This window comes from Scyliorhinus torazame, chromosome 6 (genome assembly GCF_047496885.1).
Source record: "Scyliorhinus torazame isolate Kashiwa2021f chromosome 6, sScyTor2.1, whole genome shotgun sequence".
NCBI classification, from domain to species: Eukaryota; Metazoa; Chordata; class Chondrichthyes; order Carcharhiniformes; family Scyliorhinidae; genus Scyliorhinus; species Scyliorhinus torazame.
The window spans coordinates 237,197,080-237,219,623 of record NC_092712.1 but is presented as its reverse complement, the minus strand read 5'-3'; the positions used below and the strand labels follow the sequence as shown (position 1 = coordinate 237,219,623).

Genomic DNA, 22,544 nt, shown 5'->3' with positions numbered 1-22,544 from the left:
AGGAGTACAGGTCCACAGGTCATTGAAAGGGGCAACACAGGTGGAGAAGGTAGTCAAGAAGGCATACGGCATGCTTGCCTTCATTGGCCGGGGCATTGAGTATAAGAATTGGCAAGTCATGTTGCAGCTGTATAGAACCTTAGTTAGGCCACACTTGGAGTATAGTGTTCAATTCTGGTCGCCACACTACCAGAAGGATGTGGAGGCTTTAGAGAGGGTGCAGAAGAGATTTACCAGAATGTTGCCTGGTATGGAGGGCATAAGCTATGAGGAGCGATTGAATAAACTCGGTTTGTTCTCACTGGAACGAAGGAGGTTGAGGGGCGACCTGATAGAGGTATACAAAATTATGAGGGGCATAGACAGAGTGGATAGTCAGAGGCTTTTCCCCAGGGTAGAGGGGTCAATTACTAGGGGGCATAGGTTTAAGGTGAGAGGGGCAAGGTTTAGAGTAGATGTACGAGGCAAGTTTTTTACGCAGAGGGTAGTGGGTGCCTGGAACTCACTACCGGAGGAGGTAGTGGAAGCAGGGACGATAGGGACATTTAAGGGGCATCTTGACAAATATATGAATAGGATGGGAATAGAAGGATACGGACCCAGGAAGTGTAGAAGATTGTAGTTTAGTCGGGCAGTATGGTCGGCACGGGCTTGGAGGGCCGAAGGGCCTGTTCCTGTGCTGTACATTTCTTTGTTCTTTGTTCTTTGTTTTGTCGGGCCGGGAGTCCCCCTTTGTCCCACCGCTGCCGGCCTCGTGGTGGTTGCCGCAGGGGGAGGGGGGGTCAGGCCTCATTGCTGGCTCGGTTGTGCCCAGGGCGCGTTTCGCTGCCCCGTGTTGTCGTCCCCGTGCCCCGCTGCCGCCCCCATTCCGCTGTGCAGGGTGGGGGGGGATGGCTTGGTCGGTCGTGCTGGTCGCAGGTCCGCGCTCCAATGCACTGTCTCCGTTCGCGGGGGGGGGTGGGGGGGGGGGGGGCGGGGGGGGGGGGGGGGGGGGGGCACGACTCTCTCCGGTCGCTTCCTGGTCTCCGGCCCCGGCTCCTACTGCACATCTTTGCTCCCCCCGGGCCGCAGCTTACCGCTCCGGTCCCTTGCGGTCTCCTCGCCTTCTCCCCGGGGTGCTCTCCCCTCGTGCTTCTGCTGCCCGCTCCGCTCCCGAGCGCCCAGGTCTCCGGCCCCGCTTTGCCTCAGAGTCCGGGTCACTCCTCGTCTTTCGCCCTCTCCCGTCGTGCGGGGGCCCAGTTGGCCAAGCTTGCGCACGTTCTTCGTGGGGGAACGGGACGCAACTATGTTCCTTCCTCCGCAGCTCCTCTACGCGTGACCGCTCTCCTCCGCCGCCGGAAGTCAAATCCGTTTTTGTCAAATCTAACAGTCTGTTTTTAGTCTCTGTCCGTAAGGTACTGTGTGTGACCGTCTCCAAACCCAAAAACTTCAGAGCCTCTGAAAGAGCCATTGTCCACAACACACTCCCCACTTAAACTAAAATACCACACCCGAAAAGCAACCACAATATGCTCACCCCTCACTGTCTTTAAGTTCACTAAGCCAATCCAATAGATAGATTTTTATCCCGGATGAGCCCCCAATTTGTTATGGGCCAGGATTTAGAGAACCCAAAAGTGTATCATGGAATTCACCTGACACACAACTTTTAATAGATTGTGGTATGGGGAGCACACGGCCCACTCTACAGGTGTGGTACAGCAGAAATGGAAAAGTAATTTTTAAAGCAAAACAATGTTTATTCTATGAACTCAAATTAACCTTTTTAAAAGATACAGTGAACATCTTAGCAACCATTAATTCAAATACAACCCCTAAAGACTACAACACTAAGTAAACCGTTAAGCTGTCCTTTTTAACATCCATAAGACTTAAAACACCTTTCAACAGAAGCACATTAGGTTTACGTTCACTACTGATAATATTTATAATTTTGAATTCACCAAATGATCCAGAGATAGTCTTTTGATGGCAGAGAGAACAGCAGTGCACCTGCTTGGTCTGGCTTCAGCTCCAACACTGAAAACGAAACTAAAACACACCCTGCAGCCTGCTTAAAAACAAAAGTAAAAAGCTGACAGACAGCCTAGCTCCACCCACACTCTGACATCACTGCAGTAATATGAGCAGCCAAACATTTCTTAAAGCGACATTCTCATGACAAATGGGCCTGGCACCACTCCCAACACCTTCTGAAGCACAAAACGAAGCACGGGGACAAGGGGAGGATGGGAAGGTCAATGCAGCCAGCCCCCTCCCCCCTCCAACACTAAACAATAAAAAATAAAACCCCAGCAGAAGGAAGCAGAACACAACACGTGGCACCCAGGAGACGGCAACACAAAGTGAGGAACTGAGCTACCAACAAGGGAAGGGGAGAGGGAAAGGGATGGGAGGGGGGAGAAACCTCATGTAAAAACCGTTGTAAATAAGACCCAACCTGTTTGTAAATATCAGATATACTTGAGCTGTTATTATGCAAATACTGGAAATACTAATAAAAATATATATATTTTAAAGTAAAAAAGGGGAATCAAGCACACAGTGTTGGAGTGTTCCAGTGAAGGAAAAAGTACCTTATTAGATTAAAACAGACTAGGAAGGGCTTCAAGGATTAAAAAGAGAGACGGGGTTGCAGTATTCTTTAAGGAACACATTGCAGTGTTGAAAAGAGAGGATGTCCTTGATGCAGAAAGCCCACCACCTTCTTAAGGGTAATTTGGGATTGGCTGGGCTGGATTCTCCGATTCTGGGGCTATATCTCCACGCTGGCATGGGAACGGTGGTGTTTTACGCCAGAAAAACTAGCGCAAACCAGCCACCGATTCCCTGTTTTTCTGGGGGCTAGCAGGACGGCAGCTTAGAGCACCCGGCTCTGGCTGCAGATACGCCCCAGAGAATTGCCGGATCCGTCACCGGGCATGCGCAAGGTGGCGGCCTGCAGCAGCTGCGCCATGGTACATGGCGGCAACTGCTCGCGGACCCGGCCCGCGACATAGTCCTCCCTTCGGCCTGCTCGCACAACCCGGACTGCCCCCCCACAATGCCCGACCCCCAAATAAATTCCCATCCTGCCCATGGATCGGCCCTCCCCCAACTGTGTTGCCGCTGGACTGAGTCCGCAGCCAGCACGCCGAGTTCCCGATGGGTGAGACCATGAGAGACCCACGCCGTCGGGAACTCAGCCGGTCGGGGGCGGAGCATCGAGGGGTGGGCCTGAGGCAATGTCCTGAGGCTGTCGGTATATGGTGTGGTTGGAGGGGGCAGAGCATCGCAAAAGCGGCGTCGCCCCCGATTTTGTCGGAAACTTGGATTCTCCGGCCAGTCGCCGAACGCGATTTTGGACGCTGCCTGTGCCAACAACACTTACATGCATGAAAGAATAATAAAAAAGCATTGAGAAGCTAAATGGTAATGAACCTGCCCCCTGGGGTGTTCTTTAGGCCTCCAAATAGCAAGAGAGTGGGAGAGAGAGATGCAGAGGAGAAAATCTGCAGGGAAATCCCAGAGAAGTACAAAAATTATAGAGCGGTGTTATAAGGGGATGTCAATTGCCCCAAAAACGATTGGGACTATTTTAGAGTAAAGGGTAAGGAGCAGAAGGAATTCCTAAATGTTTTCAGGAGAATTTCCTTGAGCAATCTGTTCTTGGTCCAAATAGGAAGGTGGCAATGCTGGATTATGTGCTGGGAAATAAGCTGGGCATTGTGGACCAAATGGAGTGGAGTAGAACTTATATATTGGAAGAGGGATCACAAGAACATAAGAATTAGGAGCAAGAGTAGGCCATTCGGCCCCCAAGCCTTCTCCACCATATAACATCATAGCTGATCTGAATGTGGCCTCAACTCCACTTTCCTGTCGCCCTCCATAATCTTGAGTCCCTTTTCGATCAAATATCTTTCTAACTCAACCTCAAATATGTTCACTGGCCCTTCTTCAACTTCCTTCTGTCAAAGAGAATTCCAAAGACTAACCACCCTCTGAGGGAGGAAATTCATCCTGATCTCCATCCTAAATGGGAGACCCTATGGGCGGGAGTCTCCATTTCAGAAACTAAGGGCGCGATTTAATGGCCACACTGCGCCCGTAAAACAGCTCGCTGCAGCGCAGCATGGCCAATAGAAACCGGGAGATCTGCTCTCACCTCGCGAGATCTAATGCGATCTCGAGAGACATTGAAATGGAAATCCCGCCCATTGTGGCCGGGATCATGTTTTGGCAAATCTGCACACTAAAGCGAGACAGCGAGTCTTATTTTAATGTGCAGATTCCCGAGTTACCCGAAGCGTTGAGATCAATCTCCTTCACTTCGGAGACCTCAGGCAAGCGCCGTTCAGTGCTGGTCTCCAGAAACAGGGACCAGACACAACGACACTCGTGGGGGATCTCCCAGGGGATTGGCGGCCTCCAGGTGCATGTCCTTTGGGCAAGGTGACACCCTGGCACTGCCAGTTGGCATGGACACTGCCAGGATGCCAGGTTAGCACTGCCAAGATTCCCAGCTGGCATTTTTTGTGTGGGTGCGATTGGGCCGTGGGTGCCCTGCGTTGGTGCTTTGGGGGGCGTCAAGGGTCAATTCAGAGGCCTCATTTAAAATCCGACTAGCAGAGCTCATCAGTGTACAATATGGGGCTATGAGCGTCCTCGGCCGCGTGTTCCCCGTGGAGGCCCCTTATCAAACGTGAGATGCATGTGTTTCTCAGCACTGCGAGTGCCGGGAAACACGCGACTAAACGCACTCGCTATGGGACTTTCTTCCCATTCAGTAACATTGTGACGTAAGTGTTGATGCCGGGGCTGAATTGGTAGACTTTTACGGCAACTATATTGTTGCCGGTTCCAGAGCAACTTCGGATCTGTCAATGGGCTAGCACCAGCGCCATGTGGAACGATTGATTCCAATAAAAAAACGATGTCCGATACGCCGGGGTTGGGATTGCCACTCGAGCGGCTGACAAGCCGCATATTAGCACTCTACACCCCACACACATTCATCCCAGTCAAAAAGAAGGCAGCCCGAAGAGCGGCACCCCATGTTCTAACCTGGGATTACGTAGGTCATGGGTCACTAATGACACCTCAAACCGGTCATTGGATACTAACAAAACCTTAGGGAGGTCATGGGACACTGAAGAGAATGCGGGATTGATATTTCATCATAGAATCATAGAATTTACAGTGCAGAAGGAGGCCATTCGGCCCATCGAGTCTGCACCGGCTCCCCGTAACCCAGCAACCCCACCCAACTCTAAGTGCAATTTTGGAGACTAAGAGCAATTTAGCATGGCCAACCCACCTAACCTGCACATCTTTGGACTGTGGAAGGAAACCGGAGCACCCGGAGGAAATCCACGCAGACACGGGGAGGATGTGCAGGCTCCGCACAGACAGCGGCCCAAGCCGGGAATCGAACTAGGGACCCAGGAGCTGTGAAGCAATTGTGCTAACCACTATGCTACCGTGCTGCCCAAAGGACTACGTGGAATATGCACTCCTCCACTGAGGGGTGGGCACCCCCTTCTACACCCTTTATAAAACCGGAGGGCCATGAACTGTGAGCTGGCTCCTGTAGTAGATTAACTGCTCTGAAATCTTATTCTGTTACATTAAATCTTTTTCCTTTTGATTCAACCTGTTCGGCTCGGTGTGGACTCCTTTCCAGACCTTATAATACCCCGGTTTGCAGATGCAGAGCTGGACACCCTGCTGGATGCCGTCGAGGAGAGACGGGCCACCCTGTTCCCCGGGATGGGAAGGAGGCTGCCACCGGCCACCGTACACTGGGCCTGGGCGCAGGTGGTGACCAAACCTCGCCTTCCGGCAGCGTGCATGCTCCACACCCTGCACTATATGCCAGCACCTATACCCACTGCCATGGCCTGGTGCCCTGGCCATGGAGGCCATCAGCTGGCCACCCCCTGTGTTGTCCGCGCCTGACTGTTTAACACTGTGTGCTCTCTGTCTCCCCCCCCCACTCCCAGGAGAAGGCGGCATCCAACCTCCGGGAGAAAGAGAAGACCGGAGGGGGACCAGCGGGCCTGCGGCCCCTCACTGCAGCTGAGCGGCAGGGTCTGAACCTGGTCACTGGACCTGGTCAGTCGCTGAGGCAGAGGTCGCCGTCAGCCAACCACATGAAACACTGCAGCAGTGGGTCTTCCCATGGCATGTGTGGCAGGACCCCCACTTCCCTCCACACCACCCCTCACCATCCCACATTGCCCCCTAACCACCCCACTCCACCCTCCTCCACACCACTCCCACACCACTCCCTCACCACCCCCGCATCACTTCACATTACCCCCTCACCACCCCACACCACCCCCTCACCACCACCCACCACCCCAATCACGCCCCTGGTCGCGGCATGGGTGGTACTGTAGCGGGACTACTTAACCGGAGATCCAGGGTAATGCTCTGGAGGTCCAGGTCCAAATCCTGCCACTGCAGATGGTGAAATTTGAATTCGATAAAAACGAATCTGGAATTAAAAGTCTAATGATGATCATGAAACTATAGTCGATTGTCATAAAAACCCATCTGCTTCGGGCAGATGGTGGAGTTGAGGCCAGGATGGGATCAGCCATGAACATTGGGCTCGGGAGGCTAAATTGCGTACTCCTGTTCCTTGGTCAGGTGTTCTAGGGAGGAGATGCTCTGGCTGATTTCACAATCCAGCTCTGCAACATTGTAGGTAGCAGATGAGGAACATATCAGCCATGATAGAATGGCGGAGCAAACTAGATGGGCTGAATGGTCTAATTCTGCTCCTATATCTTATGAATTCATGGGTCGCCGTATTGGTCCGTGGCCCGGATAGGCATCATCAGCCACAACTGCAGTGGTAACCCCTGCCACCCAAGAGCCAACCCCTCACCCGGGGGTGAGCCTCAAAGGTGTTAGGAACCGTCGAGTGTGCCAGGGTGAAAGCGTCGTGCACACTGCCCGGATAGTAGACGCAGACGGGCATGATGTGCAGGTCATGGTCACATATCAGCTGCATGTTCACTGAGTGAAATCCCTTTCGGTTTGTTGTCATGTGAGAGTACCTTTAAGAAATGGGTGTTTATAAATGGATGTGTATATAAATATCTGTAGTGAGAGCACTTTTAAGAAATGGGTGTTTATTACTGCAGTGATGTCAGAGAGTGGGTGGAGCTGGGCTGTCTGTCAGCTTTTTACTTTTGTTTTAGGCTGTTTGCTGCAGGGTGTGTTTTAGTTTCGTTTTCAGTGTTGGAGCTGAATCCAGACAGAGCAGGTGTACTGCTGTTCTCTCTGCCATCAAAAGACTATCTCTTGATCATTTGGTGAATTCAGAATTATAAATGTTCTCAGTAATGAATGTAAACCAAATGTGCTTCTGTTAAAAGGTGTTTCTTTTGTTTTCTGGATGTTGTTTGGCAAGTTATTAAGGATTACTTAGTGTTGTATTCTTTGGGCGTTGTATTTGCATTGATGGTTGCTAAGATGTTCACTATGTTTTAGAAAAGGTTAACTTGAGTTCATAGAATAAACATTGTTTTGCTTTAAAAAATACTTTTCCATTTCTGCTGTACCACACCTGTAGGGTGGACCGTGTGCTCCCCATACCACAATCTATTAAAGGTTGTGGGTCAGGTGAACTCCATAATACACTTTGGGATTCTCTAAACCCTGGCCCATAACATTGTGAAGATCGGTCCATCATGAGCCGGTGCTCGTAGGGGGACATGCAGCCTGTCGATCATCCCCTGGACCTGGGCTACCACAGCGATAGCAGTGAACCCCGTTGCCTGGGCATCCTGGCGGGTTCGGCCCACATTGAATTTAATATATTGTGCCGAGTGGGCATACATGGTCTCCGTTACGCCACGGATATCCCTGTGCACCGAGGTCTGTGAGATCCTGGACAGGTCCCCATTTGGAGCCTGGAAGTACCCCCTTGACGGCCACCTGGAGCGGGTGTCCTCCCTCATACCCCCACAGTTCCAGATGTGCCATGATTGGCAGATATGTCACACACTCCCCCTGTTCAGGAGTCTTCGATGGCATGACCGGTCCGGCAGGTCCTCGAATGATAGATGCTGCTGGTACACCCAAGGCCTCATGTGGCACCTCCTTCCCATCTCCTCCTCGGCCTGTTGGGCGGCCGGCTCTCCATCCTCACCGGATGCCTCCTGTTCCTCTGGGGCAGGCTCTGCTGCTGCAGGTTCCTCACTGAGCAGCTTCTGCTTGAACAGCCTCAGTGTAGTCCCCACGGATGCGGCGGGCAGAATGAAGGCCACCATTCCTGGCTGGATTCCGAAGTCCATTGTCTGCAGGGTGTGAAAGGCAGACATACTAGCATGGTGCAAAGCACCGTACCCAACCAGGTCCAACAGCACTGCAGCCCCTGCTCTTGCATGTTCCTGTCCACCCCTCCCTCCTCTCCTATCCCTACCCCCACCCCGATGTTCTCCCAGGCACTCTGCCCTCTGCACCACACCCCTGCCTCCATCGGTGCCTGGCACAGCGGGTGTCTCTGGCCCCGGCACCAGTCCCTGCCGGCAGGGGTACTGGTGACTGGCCCTACCCATGCCAGCAGTATGTTCTGTGGCCCCTGTCTGGCGCCTTCATTTCGGGACTACTGTGGTCATTGGCCTCGAGTGGGCCGCATGATGTCCCGCTGGCGGTGGCGTCCAGTTGTGGGTGGAGTTGAGAGTTGGTAGGGTGGAGGTGGATGGAGGGAGGGGTTTGAGAGGAAGGCGATGGCGGGGTTGGGGGTGTGTTGGATGGCGGGGTTACAGGGAGGATTGGTGTGGTGGAGGTGAGGTTGAGGGAGGGGTTAAGAACAAAGAACAAAGAAAAGTACAGCACAGGAACAGGCCCTTCGGCCCTCCAAGCCTGTGCCGACCATGCTGCCCGACTAAACTACAATCTTCTACACTTCCTGGGTCTGTATCCCTCTATTCCCATCCTATGCATGTATTTGTCAAGATGCCCCTTAAATGTCACTATAGTCCCTGCTTCCAACACCTCCTCCGGTAACGAGTTCCAGGCACCCCACTACCCTCTGTGTAAAAAACTTGCCTCGTACATCTACTCTAAACCTTGCCCCTCGCACCTTAAACCTATGCCCCCTAGTAATTGACCCCTCTACCCTAGGGAAAAGCCTCTGACTATCCACTCTGTCTATGCCCCTCATAATTTTGTAGACCTCTATCAGGTCGCGCCTCAACCTCCGTTGTTCCAGTGAGAACAAACCGAGTTTATTCAACCGCCCCTCATAGCTAAAGCCCTCCATACCAGGCAACATTCTGGTAAATCTCTTCTGCACCCTCTCTAAAGCCTCCACATCCTTCTGGTAGTGTGACGACCAGAATTGAACACTATACTCCAAGTGTGGCCTAACTAAGGTTCTATACAGCTGCAACATGAATTGCCAATTCTTATACTCAATGCCCCGGCCAATGAAGGGAAGCATGCCGTATGCCTTCTTGACTACCTTCTCCACCTGTGTTGCCCCTTTCAATGACCTGTGGACCCGTACACCTAGATCTCTCTGACTTTCAATACTCTTGAGGGTTCTACCATTCACTGTATATACCCAGCCTGCATTAGACCTTCCAAAATGCATTACCTCACATTTGTCCGGATTAAACTCCATCTGCCATCTCTCCGCCCAAGTCTCCAAACAATCTAAATCCTGCTGTACCCTCTGACAGTCCTCATCGCTATCCGCAATTCCACCAACCTTTGTGCCGTCTGCAAACTTACTATTCAGACCAGTTACATTTTCCTCCAAATCATTTAAATATACTACAAACAGCAAAGGTCCCAGCACTGATCCCTGCGGAACACCACTAGTCACAGCCCTCCAATTAGAAAAGCATCCTTCCATTGCTACTCTCTGCCTTCTATGACCTAGCCAGTTCTGTATCCACCTTGCCAGCTCACCCCTGATCCCGTGTGACTTCACCTTTTGTCTACCATGAGGGACCTTGTCAAAGGCCTTACTGAAGTCCATATAGACAACATCCACTGCCCTACCTGCATCAATCATCTTTGTGACCTCCTCGAAAAACTCTATCAAGTTAGTGAGACACAAACTCCCCTTCACAAAACCATGCTGCCTCTCACTAATACGTCAGTTTGCTTCCAAATGGGAGTAGACCCTGTCTCGAAGAATTCTCTCCAGTAATTTCCCTACCACTGACGTAAGGCTCACCGGCCTGTAGTTCCCTGGATTATCCTTGCTACCCTTCTTAAACAGAGGAACAACATTGGCCATTCTCCAGTCCTCCGGGACATCACCTGAAGACAGTGAGGATCCAGGTTGTGGGGGAGATTGGTGGGGTGGAGGCGGGGTGCAGGGAGGGGTAGTGAGGGGGGCTGGTAAGGTGGAGTAGGGTGGGGTCTGGATGTACTTTGCACAACCACGGGCCACGGTCAGCAGTCAGTGGGGTGCGTAGCAAGATGGCTGCTCTGCAGGTTGCAGCAATGGCAGTCCTTGCCTGTACCCCGCCTCGGTCCCGGGAGTCACCCCGTCCCCTGGTCACCGTCGACATTTCCCCCCCCCCCTCCCCCACTACATCCCATCGACCATGGTAAACACCGCCACCCAACCCCATCCAGCCCTGCCAGCGGCAGGACCGGCAGCCCACGGCCGTGCCTTTGGGAACATGTCCTACCTCCTCTCCCTTCCTCAGCAGCCGCGGCGCATGTTTCTTGAATTTTAAAACCACAAGTGAAATGCCTCGTCGGTATTAATAGTAATAATATTTATTATTGTCACAAGTAGGCTTACATTAACACTGCAATGAAGTTACTGTGAAAAGCCCCTAGTCGCCACATCCCTCTGTACTGCAATATTCCATAACCTCTCTCCATTTAAATAATATTCTGCATTCCTATTCTCCCTTCAAAGCAGAAAACCTCACACTTTCCCACATTATACTCCATCTACCAGATTTCTACGTATGCACTTAACCTATCTATATTCCTTTGCAGACTCTTTATATCTGCCTCACAACTTGCTTTCCTACTTATCTTTGTATCATCTGCAAATCTGGCTACAATACAGTCGTTGCCTTCATTGGTATTGGGACCCTTGCTTTTCCTGATATATATTAATTATATATTTATATTATGTTATTGTCACAAGTATGAAGTTACTGTGAAAAGCCCCTAGTCGCCACATTCCGGCACCTGTTCAGGTAAACTGGTACAGGAATTGATCCCATGCTGCTGGCCTTGTTCTGCACCAGCTGCCTAGCCCACTGAGCTAAACCAGCCCTTAATGATCTAGATCTTGTTGCGCAGGGGACAATTTCTAAGTTTGTTGATGATATAAAACTTGGATGTATTGTAAACTGTGAGGAGGACAATGTAGAACTTCAACAGGACATAGACAAATTGGTGGAGTGGGCAGATGAGGTTCAATGCAGTCAAGTATGAGCTTTTGGATTTTGGTTCGGAAGAACATGGGTGACCATGTAAAATAAGGGTAAAATTCTTAAAGAGCTGCAGGAGCAAAAGGACTTAAGTGTATATATGCATAGAGCATTGAAGGTACAGGACAGGCGGAGAGAGGTTAACAAAGCATATAGTATCCTGAGCTTTAACAAAGAACAAAGAACAAAGAAATGTACAGCACAGGAACAGGCCCTTCGGCCCTCCAAGCCCGTGCCGACCATACTGCCCGACTAAACTACAATCTTCTACACTTCCTGGGTCCGTATCCTTCTATTCCCATCCTATTCATATATTTGTCAAGATGCCCCTTAAATGTCCCTCTCGTCCCTGCTTCCACTACCTCCTCCGGTAGCGAGTTCCAGGTACCCAATACCCTCTGCGTAAAAAACTTGCCTCGTACATCTACTCTAAATCTTGCCCCTCTCACCTTAAACCTATGCCCCCTAGTAATTGACCCCTCTACCCTGGGGAAAAGCCTCTGACTATCCACTCTGTCTATGCCCCTCATAATTTTGTATACCTCTATCAGGTCGCCCCTCAACCTCCTTTATTAATAGGGGCTTAGAGTATAAGAGTAAGAAGGTTATGTTGAACCTAAGCAAGACACTAGTTAGACCACAGCTGGAGTACTGTCGGAAGGATATGAATGCATTGGAGTGCAGAGGAGGTTTACAAGAATGGTTCAGGGATGAGAAACTTCAGTTATGAGAATAGATTGGGGAAGTTGAGACTGTTCTCCTTGGAGTGAAGAAAGCTAAGAAGAGATTTGATAGAGACGTTCGAAAGAAATGAGCTGAACCAGATAGAATAATCACGAGCAGGAGGGTACAGATTTAGTGTGATTTGCCAAAGAAACAAATGTGATTTGAGAAAAATCGTTTTCACAGGGCGAGTGGTTTCAGTCTGGAATGCACTATTCAAGAGGTATTAAATGATTATTTGAATAGAAACAGTGTGCAGCGGTGTGGGGATAAAGCAGGGGGGACTGACATAAGTCACAGTGCTCATTTGGAGAGCTGGTGCAGACACAATAGGCTGAATGCTTCCTTCTACACCTTAACAATTATATCATGCATGTGGTAAAAGTCCACTCCCCCTGGTAGAGAGGGGGCTCCATCCACATGAACAAACCTCCACAACAGTCAGCCTGCCTGTCGCCCTCGTGGCTCAGCCACCAAGGGGGTGGAGCAAGCGGCAGCACGCGAGATATACACAGACCTCATTGGCTGCCATCTGAAATGCGTCGGAACCAGGCAGGTATTAATGACTAATTAGCAATGGTCCTGGTGATCGGCATCGCGCCTGCGCAATTGTCTGGGCGCCGGCGGTTAGCTCCTTGCTGAGCGGACGAGTGATCAGTGGTTAGGGGCTGAGTGTGTTTGAGGTCGTGCGTGCTGTTCTCATGGCTGCTGACGGTTATGTATCCCGCCGAGGGGCGCGGATTGGCCGTTACCAGGGGATACTGAGTCAAGGATTCACCATATATCGCAAGGACCGGTTCGACGAGCAGAGCAACCCTCAGGTGAGTCTGGCAGCGGCAACCGGCAGTTGTGAATTCAGCGCTGCTGTGACGGCGGCATGAACCCAGCTCAGCATTCATCTCTATTGTTTGCCTCCGATGGACCCCAGTCTGAAGGAACATTCTTAATATGTTAGAGAGTCGACAATGAGAGGGAATCGCCTACACCCACCCAACCTCCGCTCAACACCTACACCCACCCAACCTCTGCTCAACACCTACACCCACCCAACCTCTGCTCAACACCTGCACCCACCCAACCTCTGCTCAACACCTACATCCACCCAACCTCCGCTCAACACCTACACCCACCCAACCTCTGCTCAACACCTGCATCACCTACACCCACCCAACCTCTGCTCAACACCTGCACCCACCCAACCTCCGCTCAACACCTACACCCACCCAACCTCCGCTCAACACCTACACCCACCCAACCTCCGCTCAACACCTACACCCACCCAACCTCCGCTCAACACCTACACCCACCCAACCTCTGCTCAACACCTGCATCACCTACACCCACCCAACCTCTGCTCAACACCTACACCCACCCAACCTCTGCTCAACACCTGCATCACCTACACCCACCCAACCTCTGCTCAACACCTGCACCCACCCAACCTCCGCTCAACACCTACATCCACCCAACCTCCGCTCAACACCTACACCCACCCAACCTCTGCTCAACACCTGCATCACCTACACCCACCCAACCTCTGCTCAACACCTGCACCCACCCAACCTCCGCTCAACACCTACACCCACCCAACCTCCGCTCAACACCTACACCCACCCAACCTCTGCTCAATACCTGCATCACCTACACCCACCCAACCTCTGCTCAACACCTACACCCACCCAACCACCGCTCAACACCTACACCCACCCAACCTCCGCTCAACACCTACACCCACCCAACCTCCGCTCAACACCTACACCCACCCAACCTCTGCTCAACACCTACACCCACCCAACCTCTGCTCAACACCTACACCCACCCAACCTCTGCTCAACACCTACACCCACCCAACCTCTGCTCAACACCTACACCCACCCAACCTCTGCTCAACACCTACACCCACCCAACCTCTGCTCAACACCTACACCCACCCAACCTCTGCTCAACACCTACACCCACCCAACCTCTGCTCAACACCTACACCCACCCAACCTCTGCTCAACACCTCCACCCACCCAACCTCTGCTCAACACCTCCACCCACCCAACCTCTGCTCAACACCTCCACCCACCCAACCTCTGCTCAACACCTCCACCCACCCAACCTCTGCTCAACACCTCCACCCACCCAACCTCTGCTCAACACCTCCACCCACCCAACCTCTGCTCAACACCTCCACCCACCCAACCTCTGCTCAACACCTCCACCCACCCAACCTCTGCTCAACACCTCCACCCACCCAACCTCTGCTCAACACCTCCACCCACCCAACCTCTGCTCAACACCTACACCCATCCAACCTCTACTCAACACCTGCACCAGCACCCAACTAACCTCTGCTCAGCATCAGCAACACCCACCCAACCTCTGCTCAACACCGACACCCACCCAACCTCTGCTCAACACCTACACCCACCCAACCTCTGCTCAACACCTACACCCACCCAACCTCTGCTCAACACCTACACCCACCCAACCTCTGTCAACACCTACACCCACCCAACCTCTGCTCAACACCTACACCCACCCAACCTCTGCTCAACACCTACACCCACCCAACCTCTGCTCAACACCTACACCCACCCAACCTCTGCTCAACACCTACACCCACCCAACCTCTGCTCAACACCTACACCCACCCAACCTCTGCTCAACACCTACACTGACCCAACCTCTGCTCAGCACCTACACCCACCCAACCTCTGCTCAACACCTACACCCACCCAACCTCTGCTCAACACCTACACCCAACCTCTGCTCAACACCTACACCCAACCTCTGCTCAACACCTACACCCACCCAACCTCTGCTCAACACCTACACCCACCCAACCTCTGCTCAACACCTACACCCACCCAACCTCTGCTCAACACCTACACCCACCCAACCTCTGCTCAACACCTACACCCACCCAACCTCTGCTCAACACCTACACCCACCCAACCTCTGCTCAACACCTACACCCACCCAACCTCTGCTCAACACCTACACCCACCCAACCTCTGCTCAACACCTACACCCACCCAACCTCTGCTCAACACCTACACCCACCCAACCTCTGCTCAACACCTACACCCACCCAACCTCTGCTCAACACCTACACCCACCCAACCTCTACTCAACACCTGCACCAGCACCCAACTAACCTCTGCTCAGCATCAGCAACACCCACCCAACCTCTGCTCAACACCTACACCCACCCAACCTCTGCTCAACACCTACACCCACCCAACCTCTGCTCAACACCTACACCGACCCAACCTCTGCTCAGCACCTACACCCACCCAACCTCTGCTCAACACCTACACCCACCCAACCTCTGCTCAACACCTACACCCGCCCAACCTCTGCTCAACACCTACACCCACCCAACCTCTGCTCAACACCTACACCCACCCAACCTCTGCTCAACACCTACACCCACCCAACCTCTGCTCAACACCTACACCCACCCAACCTCTGCTCAACACCTACACCCACCCAACCTCTGCTCAACACCTACACCCACCCAACCTCTGCTCAACACCTACACCCACCCAACCTCTGCTCAACACCTACACCCACCCAACCTCTGCTCAACACCTACACCCACCCAACCTCTGCTCAACACCTACACCCACCCAACCTCTGCTCAACACCTACACCCACCCAACCTCTGCTCAACACCTACACCCACCCAACCTCTGCTCAACACCTACACCCACCCAACCTCTGCTCAACACCTACACCCACCCAACCTCTGCTCAACATCTGCATCAGCAACACCCACCCAACCTCTGCTCAACACCTACACCCACCCAACCTCTACTCAACACCTGCACCTACACCCACCCAAACTCTGCTCAACACTTACACCCATCCAACCTCTGCTCAACATCTGCATCATCAACACCCACCCAACCTCTGCTCAACACCTACACCCACCCAACCTCTGCTCAACACCTGCACCAACACCCACCCAACCTCTGCTCAACATCTGCATCACCTACACCCAACCAACCTCTGCTCAACACCCAACCTCTGCTCAACATCTGCATCACCTCCACCCACCCAACCTCTGCTCAACACCTACACCCACACAACCTCTACTCAACACCTGCACCAACACCCACCCAACCTCTGCTCAGCATCAGCAACACCCACCCAACCTCTGCCCAGCATCAGCAACACCCACCCAACCTCTGCTCAACACCTACACCCACCCAACCTCTGCTCAACACCTACACCCACCCAACCTCTGCTCAACACCTACACCCACACAACCTCTGCTCAACACCTACACCCACCCAACCTCTGCTCAACACCTACACCCACCCAACCTCTGCTCAACACCTACACCCACCCAACCTCTACACCCACCCAACCTCTGCTCAACACCTCCACCCACCCAACCTCTGCTCAACACCTCCAACCTCTGCTCAACACCTACATCCACCCAACCTCTGCTCAACACCAGCACCCACCTAACCTCTACTTAGCATCAGCAACACCCACCCAACCTCTGCTCAACACCTACACCCACCCAACCTCTGCTCAACACCTACACCCACCCAACCTCTGCTCAACACCTACACCCACCCAACCTCTGCTCAACACCTACACCCATCCAACCTCTGCTCAACACCTACACCCACCCAACCTCTGCTCAACACCAGCACCCACCTAACCTCTACTCAGCATCAGCAACACCCACCCAACCTCTGCTCAACACCTACACCCACCCAACCTCTGCTCAACACCTACACCCACCCAACCTCTGCTCAACACCTACACCCACCCAACCTCTGCTCAACACCTATATCCACCCAACATCTGCTCAACACCTACACCCACCCAACCTCTGCTCAACACCTACACCCACCCAACCTCTGCTCAACACCTACACCCACCCAACCTCTGCTCAACACCTACACCCACCCAACCTCTACTCAACACCTGCACCAGCACCCAACTAACCTCTGCTCAGCATCAGCAACACCCACCCAACCTCTGCTCAACACCTACACCCACCCAACCTCTGCTCAACACCTACACCCACCCAACCTCTGCTCAACACCTACACCCACCCAACCTCTGCTCAACACCTACACCCACCCAACCTCTGCTCAGCACCTACACCCACCCAACCTCTGCTCAACACCTACACCCACCCAACCTCTGCTCAACACCTACACCCACCCAACCTCTGCTCAACACCTACACCCACCCAACCTCTGCTCAACACCTACACCCACCCAACCTCTGCTCAACACCTACACCCACCCAACCTCTGCTCAACACCTACACCCACCCAACCTCTGCTCAACACCTACACCCACCCAACCTCTGCTCAACACCTACACCCACCCAACCTCTGCTCAACACCTACACCCACCCAACCTCTGCTCAACACCTACACCCACCCAACCTCTGCTCAACACCTACACCCACCCAACCTCTGCTCAACACCTACACCCACCCAACCTCTGCTCAACACCTACACCCACCCAACCTCTGCTCAACATCTGCATCAGCAACACCCACCCAACCTCTGCTCAACACCTACACCCACCCAACCTCTGCTCAACACCTACACCCACCCAACCTCTACTCAACACCTGCACCTACACCCACCCAAACTCTGCTCAACACTTACACCCACCCAAACTCTGCTCAACACCTACACCCACCCAACCTCTGCTCAACACCTGCACCAACACCCACCCAACCTCTGCTCAACATCTGCATCACCTACACCCAACCAACCTCTGCTCAACACCCAACCTCTGCTCAACATCTGCATCACCTCCACCCACCCAACCTCTGCTCAACACCTACACCCACACAACCTCTACTCAACACCTGCACCAACACCTACCCAACCTCTGCTCAGCATCAGCAACACCCACCCAACCTCTGCTCAGCATCAGCAACACCCACCCAACCTCTGCTCAACACCTACACCCACCAACCTCTGCTCAACACCTACACCCACCCAACCTCTGCTCAACACCTACACCCACCCAACCTCTGCTCAACACCTACACCCACCCAACCTCTGCTCAACACCTACACCCACCCAACCTCTGCTCAACACCTACACCCACCCAACCTCTGCTCAACACCTACACCCACCCAACCTCTGCTCAACACCTACACCCACCCAACCTCTGCTCAACACCTACACCCACCCAACCTCTGCTCAACACCTACACCCACCCAACCTCTGCTCAACACCTACACCCACCCAACCTCTGCTCAACACCTACACCCACCCAACCTCTGCTCAACACCTACACCCACCCAACCTCTGCTCAACATCTGCATCAGCAACACCCACCCAACCTCTGCTCAACACCTACACCCACCCAACCTCTGCTCAACACCTGCACCTACACCCACCCAAACTCTGCTCAACACTTACACCCACCCAAACTCTGCTCAACACCTACACCCACCCAACCTCTGCTCAACACCTGCACCAACACCCACCCAACCTCTGCTCAACATCTGCATCACCTACACCCACCCAACCTCTGCTCAACACCTACACCCACCCAACCTCTGCTCAACACCTACACCCACCCAACCTCTGCTCAACACCTACACCCACCCAACCTCTGCTCAACACCTACACCCACCCAACCTCTGCTCAACACCGACACCCACCCAACCTCTGCTCAACACCTACACCCACCCAACCTCTGCTCAACACCTACACCCACCCAACCTCTACTCAACACCTGCACCAGCACCCAACTAACCTCTGCTCAGCATCAGCAACACCCACCCAACCTCTGCTCAACACCTACACCCACCCAACCTCTGCTCAACACCTACACCCACCCAACCTCTGCTCAACACCTACACCGACCCAACCTCTGCTCAGCACCTACACCCACCCAACCTCTGCTCAACACCTACACCCACCCAACCTCTGCTCAACACCTACACCCGCCCAACCTCTGCTCAACACCTACACCCACCCAACCTCTGCTCAACACCTACACCCACCCAACCTCTGCTCAACACCTACACCCACCCAACCTCTGCTCAACACCTACACCCACCCAACCTCTGCTCAACACCTACACCCACCCAACCTCTGCTCAACACCTACACCCACCCAACCTCTGCTCAACACCTACACCCACCCAACCTCTGCTCAACACCTACACCCACCCAACCTCTGCTCAACACCTACACCCACCCAACCTCTGCTCAACACCTACACCCACCCAACCTCTGCTCAACACCTACACCCACCCAACCTCTGCTCAACACCTACACCCACCCAACCTCTGCTCAACACCTACACCCACCCAACCTCTGCTCAACATCTGCATCAGCAACACCCACCCAACCTCTGCTCAACACCTACACCCACCCAACCTCTACTCAACACCTGCACCTACACCCACCCAAACTCTGCTCAACACTTACACCCATCCAACCTCTGCTCAACATCTGCATCATCAACACCCACCCAACCTCTGCTCAACACCTACACCCACCCAACCTCTGCTCAACACCTGCACCAACACCCACCCAACCTCTGCTCAACATCTGCATCACCTACACCCAACCAACCTCTGCTCAACACCCAACCTCTGCTCAACATCTGCATCACCTCCACCCACCCAACCTCTGCTCAACACCTACACCCACACAACCTCTACTCAACACCTGCACCAACACCCACCCAACCTCTGCTCAGCATCAGCAACACCCACCCAACCTCTGCCCAGCATCAGCAACACCCACCCAACCTCTGCTCAACACCTACACCCACCCAACCTCTGCTCAACACCTACACCCACCCAACCTCTGCTCAACACCTACACCCACACAACCTCTGCTCAACACCTACACCCACCCAACCTCTGCTCAACACCTACACCCACCCAACCTCTGCTCAACACCTACACCCACCCAACCTCTACACCCACCCAACCTCTGCTCAACACCTCCACCCACCCAACCTCTGCTCAACACCTCCAACCTCTGCTCAACACCTACATCCACCCAACCTCTGCTCAACACCAGCACCCACCTAACCTCTACTTAGCATCAGCAACACCCACCCAACCTCTGCTCAACACCTACACCCACCCAACCTCTGCTCAACACCTACACCCACCCAACCTCTGCTCAACACCTACACCCACCCAACCTCTGCTCAACACCTACACCCATCCAACCTCTGCTCAACACCTACACCCACCCAACCTCTGCTCAACACCAGCACCCACCTAACCTCTACTCAGCATCAGCAACACCCACCCAACCTCTGCTCAACACCTACACCCACCCAACCTCTGCTCAACACCTACACCCACCCAACCTCTGCTCAACACCTACACCCACCCAACCTCTGCTCAACACCTATATCCACCCAACATCTGCTCAACACCTACACCCACCCAACCTCTGCTCAACACCTACACCCACCCAACCTCTGCTCAACACCTACACCCACCCAACCTCTGCTCAACACCTACACCCACCCAACCTCTACTCAACACCTGCACCAGCACCCAACTAACCTCTGCTCAGCATCAGCAACACCCACCCAACCTCTGCTCAACACCTACACCCACCCAACCTCTGCTCAACACCTACACCCACCCAACCTCTGCTCAACACCTACACCCACCCAACCTCTGCTCAACACCTACACCGACCCAACCTCTGCTCAGCACCTACACCCACCCAACCTCTGCTCAACACCTACACCCACCCAACCTCTGCTCAACACCTACACCCACCCAACCTCTGCTCAACACCTACACCCACCCAACCTCTGCTCAACACCTACACCCACCCAACCTCTGCTCAACACCTACACCCACCCAACCTCTGCTCAACACCTACACCCACCCAACCTCTGCTCAACACCTACACCCACCCAACCTCTGCTCAACACCTACACCCACCCAACCTCTGCTCAACACCTACACCCACCCAACCTCTGCTCAACACCTACACCCACCCAACCTCTGCTCAACACCTACACCCACCCAACCTCTGCTCAACACCTACACCCACCCAACCTCTGCTCAACATCTGCATCAGCAACACCCACCCAACCTCTGCTCAACACCTACACCCACCCAACCTCTGCTCAACACCTACACCCACCCAACCTCTACTCAACACCTGCACCTACACCCACCCAAACTCTGCTCAACACTTACACCCACCCAAACTCTGCTCAACACCTACACCCACCCAACCTCTGCTCAACACCTGCACCAACACCCACCCAACCTCTGCTCAACATCTGCATCACCTACACCCAACCAACCTCTGCTCAACACCCAACCTCTGCTCAACATCTGCATCACCTCCACCCACCCAACCTCTGCTCAACACCTACACCCACACAACCTCTACTCAACACCTGCACCAACACCTACCCAACCTCTGCTCAGCATCAGCAACACCCACCCAACCTCTGCTCAGCATCAGCAACACCCACCCAACCTCTGCTCAACACCTACACCCACCCAACCTCTGCTCAACACCTACACCCACCCAACCTCTGCTCAACACCTACACCCACCCAACCTCTGCTCAACACCTACACCCACCCAACCTCTGCTCAACACCTACACCCACCCAACCTCTGCTCAACACCTACACCCACCCAACCTCTGCTCAACACCTACACCCACCCAACCTCTGCTCAACACCTACACCCACCCAACCTCTGCTCAACACCTACACCCACCCAACCTCTGCTCAACACCTACACCCACCCAACCTCTGCTCAACACCTACACCCACCCAACCTCTGCTCAACACCTACACCCACCCAACCTCTGCTCAACACCTACACCCACCCAACCTCTGCTCAACATCTGCATCAGCAACACCCACCCAACCTCTGCTCAACACCTACACCCACCCAACCTCTGCTCAACACCTACACCCACCCAACCTCTACTCAACACCTGCACCTACACCCACCCAAACTCTGCTCAACACTTACACCCACCCAAACTCTGCTCAACACCTACACCCACCCAACCTCTGCTCAACACCTGCACCAACACCCACCCAACCTCTGCTCAACATCTGCATCACCTACACCCAACCAACCTCTGCTCAACACCCAACCTCTGCTCAACATCTGCATCACCTCCACCCACCCAACCTCTGCTCAACACCTACACCCACACAACCTCTACTCAACACCTGCACCAACACCTACCCAACCTCTGCTCAGCATCAGCAACACCCACCCAACCTCTGCTCAGCATCAGCAACACCCACCCAACCTCTGCTCAACACCTACACCCACCAACCTCTGCTCAACACCTACACCCACCCAACCTCTGCTCAACACCTACACCCACCCAACCTCTGCTCAACACCTACACCCACCCAACCTCTGCTCAACACCTACACCCACCCAACCTCTGCTCA

General features: G+C 53.4%; 1 protein-coding gene across 3 annotated transcripts in view; it reads left to right on the top strand.

Annotated features, from left to right (window-relative positions):
* Positions 1 to 12,754: 12,754 nt before the first annotated feature.
* LOC140425344 (1-aminocyclopropane-1-carboxylate synthase-like protein 1) overlaps positions 12,755 to 22,544 on the top strand; it is an 81,493-nt gene continuing 71,703 nt past the window's right edge. For all 3 annotated transcript variants that reach the window (XM_072509508.1, XM_072509505.1, XM_072509506.1), the window contains exon 1: positions 12,755 to 12,955. In XM_072509508.1, coding sequence (XP_072365609.1) covers positions 12,836 to 12,955 — 120 coding nt within the window. In that variant the 5' untranslated portion in view covers positions 12,755 to 12,835. The remainder of the gene's footprint in view (positions 12,956 to 22,544) is intronic.